The sequence below is a fragment of the Monodon monoceros genome, unplaced genomic scaffold (assembly GCF_005190385.1).
Source record: "Monodon monoceros isolate NGI ecotype Baffin Bay Population unplaced genomic scaffold, NGI_Narwhal_1 Super_Scaffold_22, whole genome shotgun sequence".
Classification (NCBI taxonomy): domain Eukaryota; kingdom Metazoa; phylum Chordata; class Mammalia; order Artiodactyla; family Monodontidae; genus Monodon; species Monodon monoceros.
Window position 1 is genome coordinate 86,121,421 of NW_021703779.1, and position 16,153 is coordinate 86,137,573.

General features: G+C 40.0%; 2 protein-coding genes across 3 annotated transcripts in view; both read right to left on the bottom strand.

Annotated features, from left to right (window-relative positions):
* NXF3 (nuclear RNA export factor 3) overlaps window positions 1-16,153 on the bottom strand; it is a 1,139,741-nt gene that overhangs the window by 267,491 nt on the left and 856,097 nt on the right. The window lies entirely within an intron of this gene.
* BEX5 (brain expressed X-linked 5) lies at window positions 12,145-14,533 on the bottom strand. Of its 2 annotated transcripts, XM_029240117.1 has the most exons (3): window positions 14,401-14,533; window positions 13,213-13,279; window positions 12,317-12,779 (listed from the first exon to the last, which is right to left on the bottom strand). In XM_029240117.1, the coding sequence occupies exon 3, from the start codon at window positions 12,748-12,750 to the stop codon at window positions 12,412-12,414; it is 339 nt and encodes a 112-aa protein (XP_029095950.1). In that variant the 5' UTR covers window positions 12,751-12,779; window positions 13,213-13,279; window positions 14,401-14,533; the 3' UTR covers window positions 12,317-12,411. The 2 variants fall into 2 exon arrangements, with proteins under 2 accessions (XP_029095952.1, XP_029095950.1); XM_029240119.1 differs by lacking the exon at window positions 14,401-14,533 and having other exon boundaries at window positions 12,145-12,779.

The window sequence follows — 16,153 nt, forward strand, 5'->3', positions numbered from 1 at the left end:
TTTAGTTTCTTTTCATAGTTTCATTCTCTTTATATTCTATCTCTCTACTGATATTCTATATCTTCTGAGGCATTCTTCTCCTCATTTCCTTTAGTCCATTGTCCAGGGTTTCCTCTAGCTCTTTGAGCATATTTAAGACAATTCATCTAAAATCTTTGCCTAGTTAGTCCAATACATGAACTTTCTCAGTCAGTTTCTAATAATTTTTTTTTATTTCCTGTGAATGGACCATACTTTCTCATTTCTTTATATACCTCAAAATTTGTGTTGGAATCTGAGTGTTTTGAATATTAGCAAGTGTCAACTCTAGAAGTCAGATTCCCCCACTTCACAGGATTTGTTGCTCTCTGTTGTGGGTTATTGTTTCCTTGTTTAGAGACTTTTAAAAAATACTTTTTTAAATTCTGCATTTTTGGTCATATTTGGCCACTGAAGTTTGTGTTTCATTAGCTTAGTGGTCAACTGGTGTTTGGACAGAGTTACTTTAAATGACTACAGCCAACAAAAGAAAAAAAAAAACTACTTTCCCAGTCTTTACAGATGAGCTCTGCACTGGAGCACTTTTTAAATGCTTTACTTTCTGCTTGTGCAGAGCCTGAAGGCCAACTAAGGTGAATGCTTAGGGTCTTCTGTGGCCTTTTCTGATCATGTGTTCAATCTCGGGCATGTACATAAACGTCTTGATTCCCCAGTGTATGTGAGTGTTTAAAAGTGCTTGTTTCACCATGTATCTCTTTTCCCTAACGCTTCCTACCTAGGCTTCTCAGTCTGTCTCTTGCTTATCCCAAATGTTGTTCCTTGCCCCAGGCTGCTGTGGCCAATACCTATGACTTTAAATACTTTTGGCAAATTCCACCCAGGAAGTTACTATTCCAGCTCCAGTCCTGGGAATGCTCTCAGTCTTCTGTGACAAAGGGAAATTTTGTGCTGGTCCTTGAGGCCGCCACCAGACAGACCAAGATCAAGCACATTTCTATGAGAATAGGATCCAAATTCCTCCTCCTGTCACTAGCAATCTTAACCAGGATAGTGGGCTGCCATTCACAAACTACTGCCAATTTGGGGCATGGGTGATGGTAGACAGGCAGTTTAAAATTTCTTGCCACAAAGCAGGAGCTTCTTTCTGCACCAAATTTCCCCCAGTTGTAATTTTTTGACTAGATTCCAGAGTTCTGCAAAAGTTGATTCTGATAGTTTTTGCCAGTTTATTAACTGCTTTTGGGGGCCAGGGGATGAAGTCCTGGAGTTCCATACCCTTCCACTTTCAGTAATGTTACTTTTCTTTCTATTTCTATTTGTCAAGCTCAGTAGTGTGTGTCTTTATATGAATTTGTCCATTTCATCTATCTGGTCTTATTTGTTGTCATACAGTTGTTCATAGTATTACCCTATAATCCTTTTTAAACACATAGAATTGGGAGTGATGTCCACTCTTTCATTCCTGACTTCGTTAATTTGAATCCTCATCCTTTTTCCCTTGGCAGTCTACTTATAGGTTTGTAGGACTTTTTAAAAAAATATTTTTAAAGAGCCTGCTTTTCATTTTAATAATGTTCTCCATTGTTTTTCTATTCTCTATTTCATTTATATCCACTCTAATTGTCTGATTTCTTTGGGTTTAAGCTGCTTTTCTTTTTCTAGTGTTTTAAGGTAGAAATTTAAATGATTGATTTCAGATTTTCATCTCTTTTTATATAAGAATTTAAAGCTATAAATTTCCCTCTAAGCACTGTTTAACTACATCCTATATGTTTTGGTATGTTGTGTTTTTGTTTTTATTCATCTCAAAGTACTTTATAATTTCTCTTATGACTTCTTCTGATTAAATGGAAGTACATTGTTTAATTTCTATGTATTTGTAGCTTTTCCAGATTTCCTTATGTTGTTAATTACTAATTTAATTCCATTATGCTCAGAGAATATTCTTTGTATGATTTCAATCCTTTTAAGTTTATATAGAATTTTATTATGGCCTAGTATATGATCTGTCCAGGAGAATGCTCCATGGGTGCTTGACAAGAATGTATATTTTGATGTTGCTTGGAGTATTCTGTAGGTGTCTGTTATTCTAGTTAGTTTGTAATTTCATTCAATTGTCCTATTTCTTTGTTGATATTCTTCCTACTTGTTCCATCAAATTTTGAAAGTGTCTTTTTTAAGTCTGCAGTTGTTATCATCAAAGTGTCTGTTTTTTCCTTTTACTCTGTCAGTTTTTGCTTTAAGTATTTTGATGTTCATATGTGTTCATTTTTTTATATTCCTTATGGATTGACCTTGTTATCATTATAAACACCTTTCTTGTTCTCCAGTAACATTTTTTGTATTAAAGTCTATTTTATCTGCTATTAAAAATAGCCACTCCTTTTTTGTTACCCTTTGCATAGTATATATTTTTCTGTCTTTTCACTTTCATTCTATTTCTTTCTTTGAACCTAAAATGTTTTTCTTCTAGATAGTGTATAATTGGATAATGCTTTTTTCCCCTTTCTGCTAAAATTTTCCCTTCGAATGGAGCATTTAATCAACTTGCATTTAATGTAAACATGGATAAGGTAGGATTTATATCTGCCATTTTACTATTTGTTTTTATATGTCTTCTGCCTTTTTTGTTCCTCTGTTTCTCCACCATTGATTCTTTTTTAAAGATAGAAAAATATCTTTGTGTCATTTTAATTCTCTTGATGCTTCTTTTATAATATTTAAAAAATTATTTTCTTAGTGGTTACCCTAGGGATTAAAATTAATATCTTAAATTAAAACAATCCAGTTTTGTCAATTCTAACTTAATTTCAATGGTATAAAAAATTTTTTTCTGATATACCTGCATTGCCTCCTTCCTCCTTTGTGGTATTATTGTTGACAGTGGTGGAAACCACATCTTTAGCCATCATAAGCCCATGAACACTGTTTTATAATTATCCTATTTAAATCAAATAGGGGAGGAAAGAGTTATAAACAAATATACTGTCTGTATTAATTTTCTGTTGCTGTTGTAACAAAGTACAACAAATTTACTGGCTTAAAACAACAGAAATTTATTCTCTTATAATTCTGGAGTTCATAAATTAGAAATAATTTCATGGGGTTTAACCGAGGTATCAGCAGAGCTATACTGCCTCTGGAGGCTTTAGGAGAGGATCCATTTTCTTGCCTTTTTCCAACTTCTAGGGCTGTATTCCTTGACTGTGTCCCCTTCGTCCATCGCCAAAGCCAGTAGCATAGCATCTTCAAATGTCTCCCAGCTTCTATCATCACATCACTTTTCTCCTCTTCTGCTTAAAATTTCCTTTTGTCTCTCTCTTATAAGAACCCTTGTGATTGCATTTAGGGTCCACCCAGATAATCCAAATAATCTCTGCATCTCAAGACCCTTAACAATCACAAATGTAAAGTCCCTTTTTGCCATATAGGGTAACATTCATAGGTTACAGAGTTTGGACATGCATATATTTTGGGAGGCCATTATTTGGCCTACCACTGTGTCTTTAATATTTACCTAGTTAGTTACCTTGCCAGTGCTCTTCATTTCTTCATGTGGACTCAAGTTACCATCTAGTGTCCTTTCATTTCAACCTGAAGGATTCTGTTTAGTATTTCTTATAGAACAGTACTAAATATTTTAAAATTCTCTCAGTATTTGTTATCTGGGAAAGTCTTAATTAATCCTTAATTTTAGAGGAGAGTTTTCTGGTTAAGAAATTTTGGTTGACAGTCATTTTGTTTCCACATTCTGAAAATGATGTGCCACTGTCTTCTGATCACCATGATTTCTGATTAGAAGTCAGTTATAGATTAGTGTTTTTCATCATATTTGATCTTCGAATGTATTTTCCTGACATTTTCTCTTTCTCATCTCTTTCTTGTATTCTCATTATGTCTATATTGGTATGCTTGATGGTGTCTCAGGGTTCTCTGTGTCTGTGTTCTTTTCTTCATTTTTATTTATTTTTTGTTTCTCAGACTCAAAAATCTCTATTCGCCTATCTTCAATATCACTGACTCTTTCATCAGCCAGTCCACCAATGAGGTGCTCTAGTGAATTTCTCATTCCAGTTACTTTCTATTCAATGGGGGGAAAACTGCCTTTTCAACAAATAGTGCTGGGAAAACTGGATATCCACATGCAAAATAATGAAGTTGAACCCTTACTTTACACCGTTTATAAAAATTAACTCAAAATGGATCAAAGATCTCAACATAAGAACTAAAACTTTGAACACCAAGGAAGAAAAAGGTGGGAAAAACTTCATGTCATTGAATATGGCAATTATTTATTGAATATGACACCCAAAGCACAGACAAAATAGTTAGATAATTGGTGCAGTTGACCTAAAACAATAAAACAGCCAGTTTTTAACTTTTTAAAATATTTATTTATTTATTTTTTAGGTTGCACCGGGTCTTAGTTGCAGCATGTGGGATCTTCATTGCGGCATGTGAGATCTTTTGTCATGTTGTGTGGACTTCTTACTTGTGGCATGCGAACTCTTAGTTGCAGCATGCATGCGGGATCTAGTTCCCTGGCCAGGGATCGAACTCTGGTCCCATGCATTGGGATTGTGGAGTCTTACCCACTGGACCACCAGAGAAGTCCCAAAACAGCCAGTTATTTTACCAACAGAATAGATTTATTCAGGAATGGCAAAGAATTGCAATTCAGGACATGTAAGCTATGGCAAACCACAGGCAAAGTCTGGAGAACAGAGGAGAGGAATGCTCTTTAATAGAGTAGAAGGGGGAGTTGGGAGGTGCTGTTATACACAAAGAGTCCTTTGGAGGAAATTGGGAGTTCAAAGTGTAGTAGCTTTTCACTGGCTGAGCTGTGACAATCTCTCATTGGCTGAGCTGTACCAGGCAAGGAGATATTCTTCCTTCTTCCCGCTGGGTAGTAAAGTAGTAACCTTCTTCCTATTGGGAATGTAAAGTTATTTCTCTTTCTGTTGGGTCTGCAATTGACTTTGAGTGGTAGGGCATGAGAGCTTTCTGTTCTGGCCTCCTGACTCCATTTTAAAAGAGGTTTTTGTTTATAAGTTTTCATATTTTCACCCTTTTGATCAAAATTTTTCTCTGAAAGCATTATCGATCAAGAGTCAGGTTTTACTAGATTCAGTGGCCTTTTGTCCTTCAATGCCAGGAAGACCTTTCTGGGTGTCGTGTCCCATGTCAGAGGGAAAGTGAACATATTGGAAACCTATTGAGGTCACATTCGAATAACAAGGAGGGGTAAGAAGGAGATCTCTCAGGCATTTCCCATTTAAAGTATGTATCTTAGAACAGTGAATACAGCAATAGCACACTCAAAACTAAAAAAATTAAACAAGAGCTTTGAGAAGACACGGTGCAGGAATAAACATGAAGCAGTGGTGGATGAACTTTTCAGAAAAATAACAAAACTTCAAAGGACAGAGCATGGAACCAAAGAGGTTTATTCTCATGCCTTAAGATGTAATGGGATTTACCTTGCTAGGTTTTGACCTGCTTGGGACCCGTCACCCCTTTCTCTCTTTTTTCTTTTTTTTTTCAAATGGTGCTTCTTGCATGTGATGTTTCTTTTTCCTTTATACATTTATTTTATTTATTTATTTATTTTTGGCTGCGTTGGGTCTTCGTTGCTGTGTGTGGGCTTTCTCTAGTTGCGCGAGCAGGGGCTACTCTTCATTGTGGTGCACGGGCTTCTCATTGCAGTGACTTCTCTTGTTGCAGAGCACAGGTTCTAGGTGCACATACTTCAGTAGTTGTGGCTCGTGGGCTCTAGAGCACAGGCTCAGTGGTTGTGGCACACAGGCTTATTTGCTCCGTGACATGTGGGATCTTCCAGGACCAGGGACCGAACCCGTGTCCCATGCATTTGCAGGTAGATTCTTAACCATTGCGCCACCAGGGAAGTCCCCCATCACCCCTTTCTAATCTCCTATTTCTCCCTTTGGAATGAGAATGTCTATCCTATACCTGTTCCATATTGTATTTTGGAAGCACATAAATTATTCAGTTTCACAGGTTCACAGATGGAGAGTAATCTTGCCTTAGGATGAATCACACCTAGAATCCCACCCATATCTCATTTAGATACTATTTAGATGAGATTTTGGGGACCGGGGTGGAATACTATGGACTGAATGTTTGTGTCCTCCCCAAATTCATATATTGAAGCCCTAATCCCCAATATGATGGAATTTGGAGATGGGGCCTTTGGGAGGTAATTAGATTTAGATGAGATCACAGAGGTGAAGCCTTTATGATGGGATCATTGTCCATATAAGAAGAGGAAGAGACCAGAGCTCTCTCTCTACCATGTAAGGATACAGCAAGAAAGCAGCCATTTGCAAACCAGGAAGAGAGCTCTCACTAGACACTGAATTTGCCAAAACCTTGATCTTGGACATCCCAGCCTCCAGAACTGTGAGAAATAAGTATTTATTGTTTAACTTACCCTGTCTATAGTATTTTGTTATAGCAGCAGAACTAAGACAATTTGAATTAATCAAAATTAAATACTTTTGTGCATCAAGGAACACTATCAAGAGAGTGAATAAGCAACATACAGGATTGGGAAATATTTGCAAGTCATATATCTGATAAAGGGTTTATATCGAGACTATATAAAGGACTCATACAACTCAACAACAACAAAAAGAACCCAACTAATAATTGGACAAAGACCTTGAATAGGCATTTCTTCAAAGAAGATACACGAGTGGCCAAAGTATGTAAAAAGATGCTCAACATTAGAGAAATGCTAACCCAGACCACAGTGAGATATGACTTCACATCCATTAGGATGCTACTATAAAAAGAAACTCAGAAAATAATGTGTTGGTGAGGATATGGAGAAATTGGAACAGTTGTACACTGCTGGTGGAAATGTAAATTTGTGCAGCTATTGTGGGAAACTGTCATTTCCTTTTAAAAAATCCATATAATTACCATATATTCCAGCAATTCCACTTCTGGGTATATACTCAAAAAAGAATTGAGGGCAGAGGTTTAAACAGATATCTGTACTCCCATGTTCATAGCAGCATTATTCACAAGAGTCAAAAGGGAGAAACAACCCAGTTGTTCATTGAGAAATGAATGGATAAATAATATATGGTATATACATTCAATAGAACATGATTCAGCCTTAAAAAGGAATTAAATTCTGCTACATGCTATAATACGGGTGAACCTGGAAAACATTATGCTAATTTAAATAAGCCAGACACAAAAAGACAAATACTGTATGATTCCACTTATGTAAATTCCCTAGAATAGTCATATTCATATAGACAGAAAGTAGAATAGTGGTTACCAGGGACTGTGGGGAAGGGAATAATGGAAAGTTATTGTTTAATGGGTACAGAGTTTCAGTTTGGAATGATGAAAAATTTCTGTAAATGAATAGCGGTGATGCTTCCACAAAAATGTGAATGTACTTTAATGCCCTTGAATTGCACACTTATAAATAGTTAAAAGGTAATTTTTATATTATGTATATTTTTCCACAATAAAAAATCCAGAAAATTTGACCATTTTAAAGAGAATGATAAAGTGTTATTTAGTACATTCACAGTGTTGTGCAACCTCCATCTCTGTTTAGTTCCAAAGCATTTCCATCACCCCAAAGTAAAACTCCTCATTCACTAAGCAGTTTCCCTCCTTTACCCTCTCCCCCCAGTCCCTGGCAGCCATCAATCTGTGTTATAACTTGTATTGGTCTTCTCCTAGGTCTTCCATAACAAAATACACAGATTAGGTGACTTTAACAACAGAAATTTAATTTCTCACAGTTCTGGAGGTTGGAACTCCAAGATCAAGTTGTCAGCGGGTTTGCTTTCTCCAGATCTCATTATACCCTCATTTGGCCTTTTTTCCTCCTCTTCTTACAAGCATACTAGGCATATTTGATTGTAGCCCCACCCTATATCCTCATTTAACCTTATTTACCTCCTTAAAGACCCTATCTCCAAATATAGCTACACTGGAGGTTAGAGATTTAACCTATGAATTTATGGGACACAGTTCAGTACCTAACATTTAACCCTCTGTCTCCCCAATATTCATGTCCTTCTCATATTAAAAAACAAAACAAAACAACTTCATCCAATCCCAACAGGCCCCAAGCATTAACCTATTCTAGCATCAACTCCAAGTTCGGTCTCATCTAAATATCATTTAAATCATGTCTGGATGAGACTTGAGGTTTAATTCATTTCTAGGCAAAACTCCTCTCCAGTTTTGAGCCTGTGAAATTAAGAAATTACATGTTTCCAAATTCAGTGGTGAAATAGGCATAAAATAGACATTCTTTTTCCAAAGGGAGAAATCATGAAGATTTCCCCCTATGTTTCCTTCTAACAGTTTTATAGCTTCACCTCCTACATTAGGTTTCTGATCCATTTTGAAATAATTTTTGTATATGGTGTAACATAAGGGTTCAACCTCATTCTTTTGCAGGTGGATATCCAGTTTTCCCAACACAATTTGTTGAAAAGACTGTCCTTTTCCCATTTTATGGTCTTGGCACCCTGTTGAAAATCATCTGACCATATCTGTGCGAGCTTTTTTCTGGATGTTTATTCTATTTCATTGGCCTATATGTCTGTCTTTATGCCAGTACCACGCTATTTTGATTATTGTAGCTTTGATAGGGGTTACATTGAAATGAACGGATTCTCCAGTAGAGCTTCCAGTGGGAGCCTGGCCCTGCCCAGACATTGATTTCTGACTCCCAGTCTCCAGAACTGTGAGAGGATAAATTTCTGTTGTGTTTTTTTTAAGCAGCAGCCACAGGAAACCAATACCAATGGTGAGTGGCAGGCTCAGTGGCAAATGAGTATTTATCCCTATTTTCACCTTACCACCTTTTTCCTGAGACAAGCAGATAAACTCTCCTTTGTTAATGGATAAATCCAAAATGGCTAGGACAGACTCTTACAAGCAAGTTTTTTTAAAAAAATTATTAATTAGTTAATTTTATTTTTGGCTGCATTGAGTTTTTGTTGCTGCACGTGGGCTTTCTCTAGTCATGGTGAGCAGGGGGCTACTCTTTGTGGCAGTGCACAGGCTCCTCATTGCGGTGCCTTCTCTTGTTGCAGAGCACAGGCTCTAGGCACGTGGGCTTCAGTAGTTGTGGCACGCAGGCTCAGTAGTTGTGGCTCGTGGGCTCTAGAGCACAGGCTCAGTAGTTGTGGTGCATGCGCTTAGTTGCTCCGTGGCATGTGAGATCTTCCTGGACCAGGGCTCGAACCCATGTCCCCTGCATTGGCAGGTGGATTCTTAACCACTGTGCCAGCAGGGAAGTCCCTCAAGCTAGGTTTTAAATGTGCAAGAGGAATGTAATTTTTATTAATTTTATTGTTTATATTTTCCCCATATTGTTTTTGTTTTGTTTTGTTTTTTTGTTTTTGCGGTATATGGGCCTCTCACTGTTGTGGCCTCTCCCGTTGGGGAGCACAGGCTCCGGACGCGCAGGCTCAGCGGCCACGGCTCACGGGCCCAGCCACTCCGCGGCATGTGGGATCTTCCTGGACCGGGGCACGAACCCGTGTCCCCTGCATCAGCAGGCGGACTCTCAACCACTGCGCCACCAGGGAAGCCCCCCATATTGTAATGAGAGTGAAAGGCATTACCTGGTGTTCAGTTCATCATATTAAGACATACAGACCCTCCCCTTGAACTTTTATTTATAGTCTTGCTTTACAGAATATTTAATATTTTAACATAGTATATACCAATTGTTCCCCTTATGGTTTCATCTTCTTTTTCTAATGTTCAGATAGGCCTTCTCTTCTCTAATCTTTTCCTTGGATTCAGATTAACATATATCTATATTTTCTTTTAGTTATTTTATTGGTTTGTCCTTAATATACTTGGGATAAAAATATATGCATGGGTAATTCTCAAACTCCAGTGTGCATCAGAATTACCTGGGAGCCTGTTAACAATGCAGTTACCTGGGCACCATTATCAAAGTGTGGTTCTTGGGTGTGGGGCTAGGATTCTGTATTTTAAACAAGCTCCACATGTGATTCTGAAGCATTTGATAGGCTAGCAAACTTCAAGGAGCACTGACATTACTATCTTAAAAGGATCTCATGTGTTGATTTTGGGGTGTAATTCTTCCTCTCTGATGTGTCTTTCACAAGAAAAACATTCTAGATAAATGAAATGACTTCCTTAGGCTCACACAGTCAATCAAGGATAGTGCAGAGAAAATAAACCAAAGATATTTTAGTGACAAATTATACCCAGTTGTTCTGAACTCTACATATACATCAGAATCATTGTGGGTGCTTTTACAATGTAATGATCCCTTGATCTCACTTCTAATGAGTCTGATTCAATAGGTTGGAATTGGGTCCTGAGCTCCACTTTAAAATCTGAGGTAATTCAAGCCTGCAGCCAAGGTTACAACCTATGCAGTAAAGATAACAGCATAAAAATAAAACAGTTGTCTCTTTAAAAAGGGGATGGCCTAGTGGTAAAATAAAGTCTGGTGTGTGTGTGTGTGTGTGTGTGTGTGTGTGTGTGTGTGTGTGTGTGTAATGAGGAGGGGAGTGTCCAAACTTGAACTAAAGTTGGGGCCTCCACTTTAAGTCCAGAGATGTCTGATGAACTTGTAGGATGCAGTGGGTGTGGAGTAAAATTTAGTTTCCTGAACTTTTAACCAGTTCACAGGTGATTCTGATGCAGCTGGTCTTTATAACACATGTTGATAAACACTGACATATATTAATATTACAACATCCATGTGTCGAAACTGATATATAATGCTTTCTCCATTGTGTTCCTTTTTCAATTGCAAGCTACAGTCTGCAGAGAAAAGAAGTCACTTGCTCACAAATGATCAGAGGCAAACCTGGGCCCAGCTTGCAGGACTTTCAACTCAGTTATAACTACGTGCAGTGCCGTACAACTTACCAGAACTTGTGCTAGGCACTGAGGGTACCAGGACAAATGAGACAATATATTTACTGTAAGAAGGGAAGTCTAGTTAGGGAGCAGTGATGACTGGGTGGTGGAACATGTCCTAAAACAAGGGTCCATCTCCTGGATCCTCAGTCTCATCCTGTTTCCTGCTGTGATTACAGGTTTATTGAGCAGAGCAAAAATCAAAGTAAAGGAAGAGGAAAACTGCTCTGGATCCATGTAGGTTGGTGTGAGTAGAGACTACCAAAGATTCCTGCGGTGAGGGTGGTGTGGACCAGAACAGTCTTGGGGACATAAAGCCACCCCAACACCTGTGTATACAAAGAGTGAAACCTGTAGCAGTGTCTATGCAGAAAATGGACTGCCAAGAAGACTGAGCCATATTCATGGGAGGATAGAAGAGATAGTTGAATTCTGAGCACACTATCATGAGTGTCACTCAGATTTATCTTGGGGAATGGGGGGTGAGGACAAAAGTCTGAGAAAAACCGCAAAGGGCTGTTTGGATACTTAAGCAGCACTGGGGAAGTACCCACCTGAATTAAGTATAACTCTAAGGCAGGAAGGGGCATTCTCTACATTTCTGAATGGGCAAACTGGGGATTCAGACCACTGAGGGCTCCAAAAATATCAGTGGGTATTTGTCACCTTTAAGACTCCAGCACATCAGCAGTGGTGGGGACCAGTGGAGGGAGGAAAACCTAGCAGAAGGGGAAGGAGTGCCTCGCAGTCATGGCATTATCCAGGGAAAGGAGACACAGCAGCATAGGTGTAGAAAGGTGTCTCCTACCTGGCAGTCAGTTGGACTTGCTGGTAGGCCTACTCCTTTGGTCCTTACCTAAATATGAAGGACACCTAGAGGGCTGGGCCTTGCATGTGTCGACTGAGCCAGCCACAGAGTTCGGTCATTACCTAATTTGATTCCCACAGTAGCTCTATAAAGCATGTACTATCTTCATTTTATAGACAAATAGGCTGATTTTAAAGAAACATATCTGTAATAATTGCCAGGTTTGTGCTTCTAAATAAGAGATCCAGAGGTAATATAAGATTTATGTCTTTAAATTGTGCCTCAAGTATTTATTGTCTCCATTCCCTTTATAAGCTGATTGGTAAGTTATTTACATCTTACATTTTTTTCTGACACATGTGTATTCATTTTGGAAAAATGAGAAAAAACATTAAAAAATAAAGAAAATAAGAAAAAGATGCATTCTGATGTGTGTATATATATATATATTATACATGCTTTTAAATGATAGTATATCTACAGACTGCTTTCTAAACTGCTTTATTAGCTTTACAATATGTAATAGACATCTTTCCATGCAAGTTGATAAAATCTCCCCTGCTGACAGAAAAACTTACAGACTAAGTCAAAAGTGAAAATTAAATCTCCAATCAGAAAAATGACAGAACACAAAAGGTTCACAGTAAAGGGTACATCAAGAAAATGCAAGTTTGGGAAGCAGGGGGGTATACGATTATTAACCTCAGCATTCAAGGCATAAGGCAAAATTCATCATGATGATCGTGGTGAGGAGGATCTCCAATAAGAATGCGCAGACTGTACCTCAACTGAAGCTCCCTAATTTTCCTCCTTAGCTCTCTCATCTCCTCCATGAACCTTTCCATATCATCTGCATCTCCATCTATGATGTCAATGTTATTGACAAGCCTATTGGGCATATCCTCTCTAAAATCTTGGGCAGGTGGAGCCCATTCCCCTCTAATGTTTCCTCCAGGTTCTTGGCCTTCACCACCTCCCAAAGGGCGGGCTTCCTCATTCTGCACCGGAACCTGCTCCTCTCCTCTGCTTTCCTTGGGGACATTTTCCATCTTGAGATTTTTTTTCCTGCTTCTTCTTCCTAGTAGATAAAAGGATTGAATGTTTTGTAAGAACAGGATTCAGAGCTCTGTGAGCAAAGGTTTTCCCACCTGAGAGTCTTCGTGTGCCCTCTAAGGGGTGCCGCAAATCTAGCCCTGCCCCAAAGCCCACCATTTTCCCTGAAAATCCGTCCCAGGGCCACTCCTGGCACAGAAACGTAGGACAGGTAGTGGGCTGGACCGTCGCTGAAAAACCAGGTCTTAGCCTCCAGGGATCTTGATATGCCCTCCAGGGGCACCCCAGAGCTTGCCCCTTTACTCCCTTCTTCCCTCACCAGCCACAGGCCCACAGTTTCTAAAGACTCGGCCAGATTTCTCCTGCACTTAAGTGGGGCAGGGAGGGCTGGGAGTCCCCCAAATTCTGTTCTGATCCCTGATACCCCTACACCAAAGGGTCCCAGGCACCTCCCATACCTGCAGGAATCAGAAGCAATCTTCCTCTCGTAGCCTTGAAATCTGCTGCACCCACGGACCTAAAGACCTGCAGACAGAAATTCGACAATGGCCAGGACTGATCACTCGACTAAAGGACCAGTATCAGGGGACACCAGCTCCGTTGTTGGTTTAGGACTCTGCTAGAAATATGTTGCTGCCTTCTCTTTCTCCTCCATCCTGTCTCACAGCTTCTTTTCCCGCCCTGTGACGCGCTACTCTGCCTTCCAGAAGAAATCAAAGCTGATTATTTCCAAACCAGTTTCACCTCTTCTTTAGGCCCCTTATCTCCACTGTCTCGTCCTTCCCGTCATCTAATTATCATTTCTTGAACGCAAATGGACAACTTGCGGGGCGTGGGAGTCCGAAGAGGTTGCTGGGTGGTTACGTGGTTCATTTATAAAGAATTTCAATCTGGGTATCTGCCAGGACCTTTTGGGACCCAGTGGACTTTCTGGAGCTCACCCTCGGGCCACTGCCCACCATTTTATGCATCAAGATGGATGAAGAGGTAACGTGGGCATTGCAAACCTGTCCCCGCTGCGGCGTCAGCGCTTTGTCAGGCTTACCCCAGGGTCCGCAGGTAGCGCCCACGCTTACACCGACCTGCAGGGACCAGAAACTGTTTCTCGTTCCCCACCTATATCCCGAAGTCAGTAGCCCGCCCGATCGACTGCCTCCTCTAAAGAAGGGACGTGCTTCCCAGACCTAATCCATGTCCCTATCCTCTGCAGCAGCCGCCCCGGTCCCCTCCCCCCACCCCTCCCCGGAGTTCCCACAGCCCACCATTTCCGGCTCCAAAATGGAAGGAGGGTGGAGAAGAAATACCGGGAACGGTGGCCTAGACCCGATGCAGAGTCCGCCATCCCCAACCCAGGGTCACCGGTTGCGCGCCCCCTCCCGTCGCCCTGCAGGAATCAGGCCGTTTCCTCGCCGTATCCTTTTCTAGTCCTTCCCTTCCAGGCGTCGCCCGATCGCCCACCTCGTAGGAGATACCAACTGGTACCCATTCTTAACCCTTGGCCCCTCTTGATCTCCTCCCACCAAGCCCTCTATTTCTTGCACCAAACGTGTGGGCATCGGGGAAGGGACAGAGAGAATCCAGTCCTGGACCCGCTCTGGTCTTTGCCCTGAGGCCCCCGCTCCCCTCCCCAGTCAGCACCCTCCAACCTGCCAAGAATCTGGGTCAGCTTCTACGACTTCCTCCTTCCTGGGGACAGGTTCCCCCGTCTTCAAGGCAATAGCGAGCCGGCATACAGCCACAAACGACTAAGGACTGCAACTGGGAGGAGAGACTAATCCAAGGGCGGGCTCTAGGTCTCGTAAGGGCTACGTCACTGTGAGCTCAGATCCCCAATTATGGTTCGTACCTGCGGAGCTGCAGTGGGTTGTGGGCGGGGCCACCTTTCTCCTCATTCCCACCTTCCCCCCACCAATACCACTGGGTACTGCCCATCCGTTATTTATTTATTTATTTGTTTGTTTGTTTATCTATTTATTTATTTTCCTATTTAGCATCCTCGACACCAAACGGGTCATAATATTTTGTCGTATTTGCCTTTGTCCTGATTTCTGCTGGAGCTTTTAAAGAATTGCGTCTTCCTCTTCTATAATATTAAATGCCCACTTCTTTCCCTTCCACTCACCGACAAGTAAAGCCTAGAATTGACCCTATTAGTCTTGTTGGTTTTGTCCCAGGCTGGAACCGGGACGGGGGAGGGGTGTGCAAGGCTAGGGAGTCTGGAAAATAGGTAGGAGGTAACATTTTTAAAAGCACTTTCACTCTAATTATTTCCCTTTCTGTTTATTTACTTTTTGAAGGGGTGGGTGATTGTTTTTGTTCTGTTTCCCATCAGCATGCATTCATTTTTTGGTTGTTATAATTAGACAATACAATTATTTTCAGTTGAAAATCGATTCAAGTTGCAAAAACTTGGCAACATGTTTCTGCTGTTGAATCATCCTATAAATATAGACCCTCCAGATTGCACTCTCACCCCCTTTTAAGGACTTTGAAATATAAACCTATGCTGCTGGTTTCCCTTATGAAGGGCCTCTGTGCAGTCCTTTCATGAGATGAGGCAGTGAGTCTAATGGAGTCTTGATGGTGGATTTTCAGATTTTGAGAACCTGTGACAAATGTATCATCTCCTCTAAATTATATTTAAATTATATTAGTACAACTTCACTTTACAAAAAGACTCTAGAATAGCTTCTAAAATAGAGCAACACTGAGGTCTTCCAACAATTCAGAACAGTAATTTGGGAAAGTTATGCTAACAGGTAAAAAGTATTGTGAAGCCACAATATTAAAACAATATTATACCAGAATAAATATAGGACAAATGAAACAGAAGAGAAAACCAATTTTCAAACCCAAATATGGAGAAATATTAGTAATCTGATTGAAATATTTTGAATCAGTGGTGAAAGGTTAGATTACTGAAGAAATGGTGCTGATATAATTGGTTATTTGGAAAAAAAATAAAGTGTGTTATTCCTGTTATACACTTAAATACAGACACTAAATATTTAGATAAAAATACATAAATCATTGAAATAATATATAACAAATGTTATTTTGTATATAATTTTAGGATGAAAATGTTTTTTAAAAAATATAGCACCAGAGACAGACATAGCCAAAAGGCAATTGGTCCAATCCTGCTGGGGACCCTCTAAGCCTAAGGAACCATGTACAACGCTCCTCAGAATTATCCCAATAAGAGATGGGAAACTGGAGCATTTATCCACAGATGTGGATCCTTTATTGGTGGATGTTACCCTAGGAATGTTAAAATCTCTGGCACATCTAGGTTGTCCTAAGCCTGGGCTGAGCAAGCTCCCAAGGTGCCAGAAAAAGCCCTCGGTAAAATTTAGAAATAAGATAAAGTGGAAGGACAATATCGTTTTTATCCCTGCC

Bases quoted from the DNA above. Each gene is read 5' to 3' on its own strand.
- BEX5 (XM_029240119.1), bottom strand. From the start codon at position 12,750: ATGGAAAATGTCCCCAAGGAAAGCAGAGGAGAGGAGCAGGTTCCGGTG.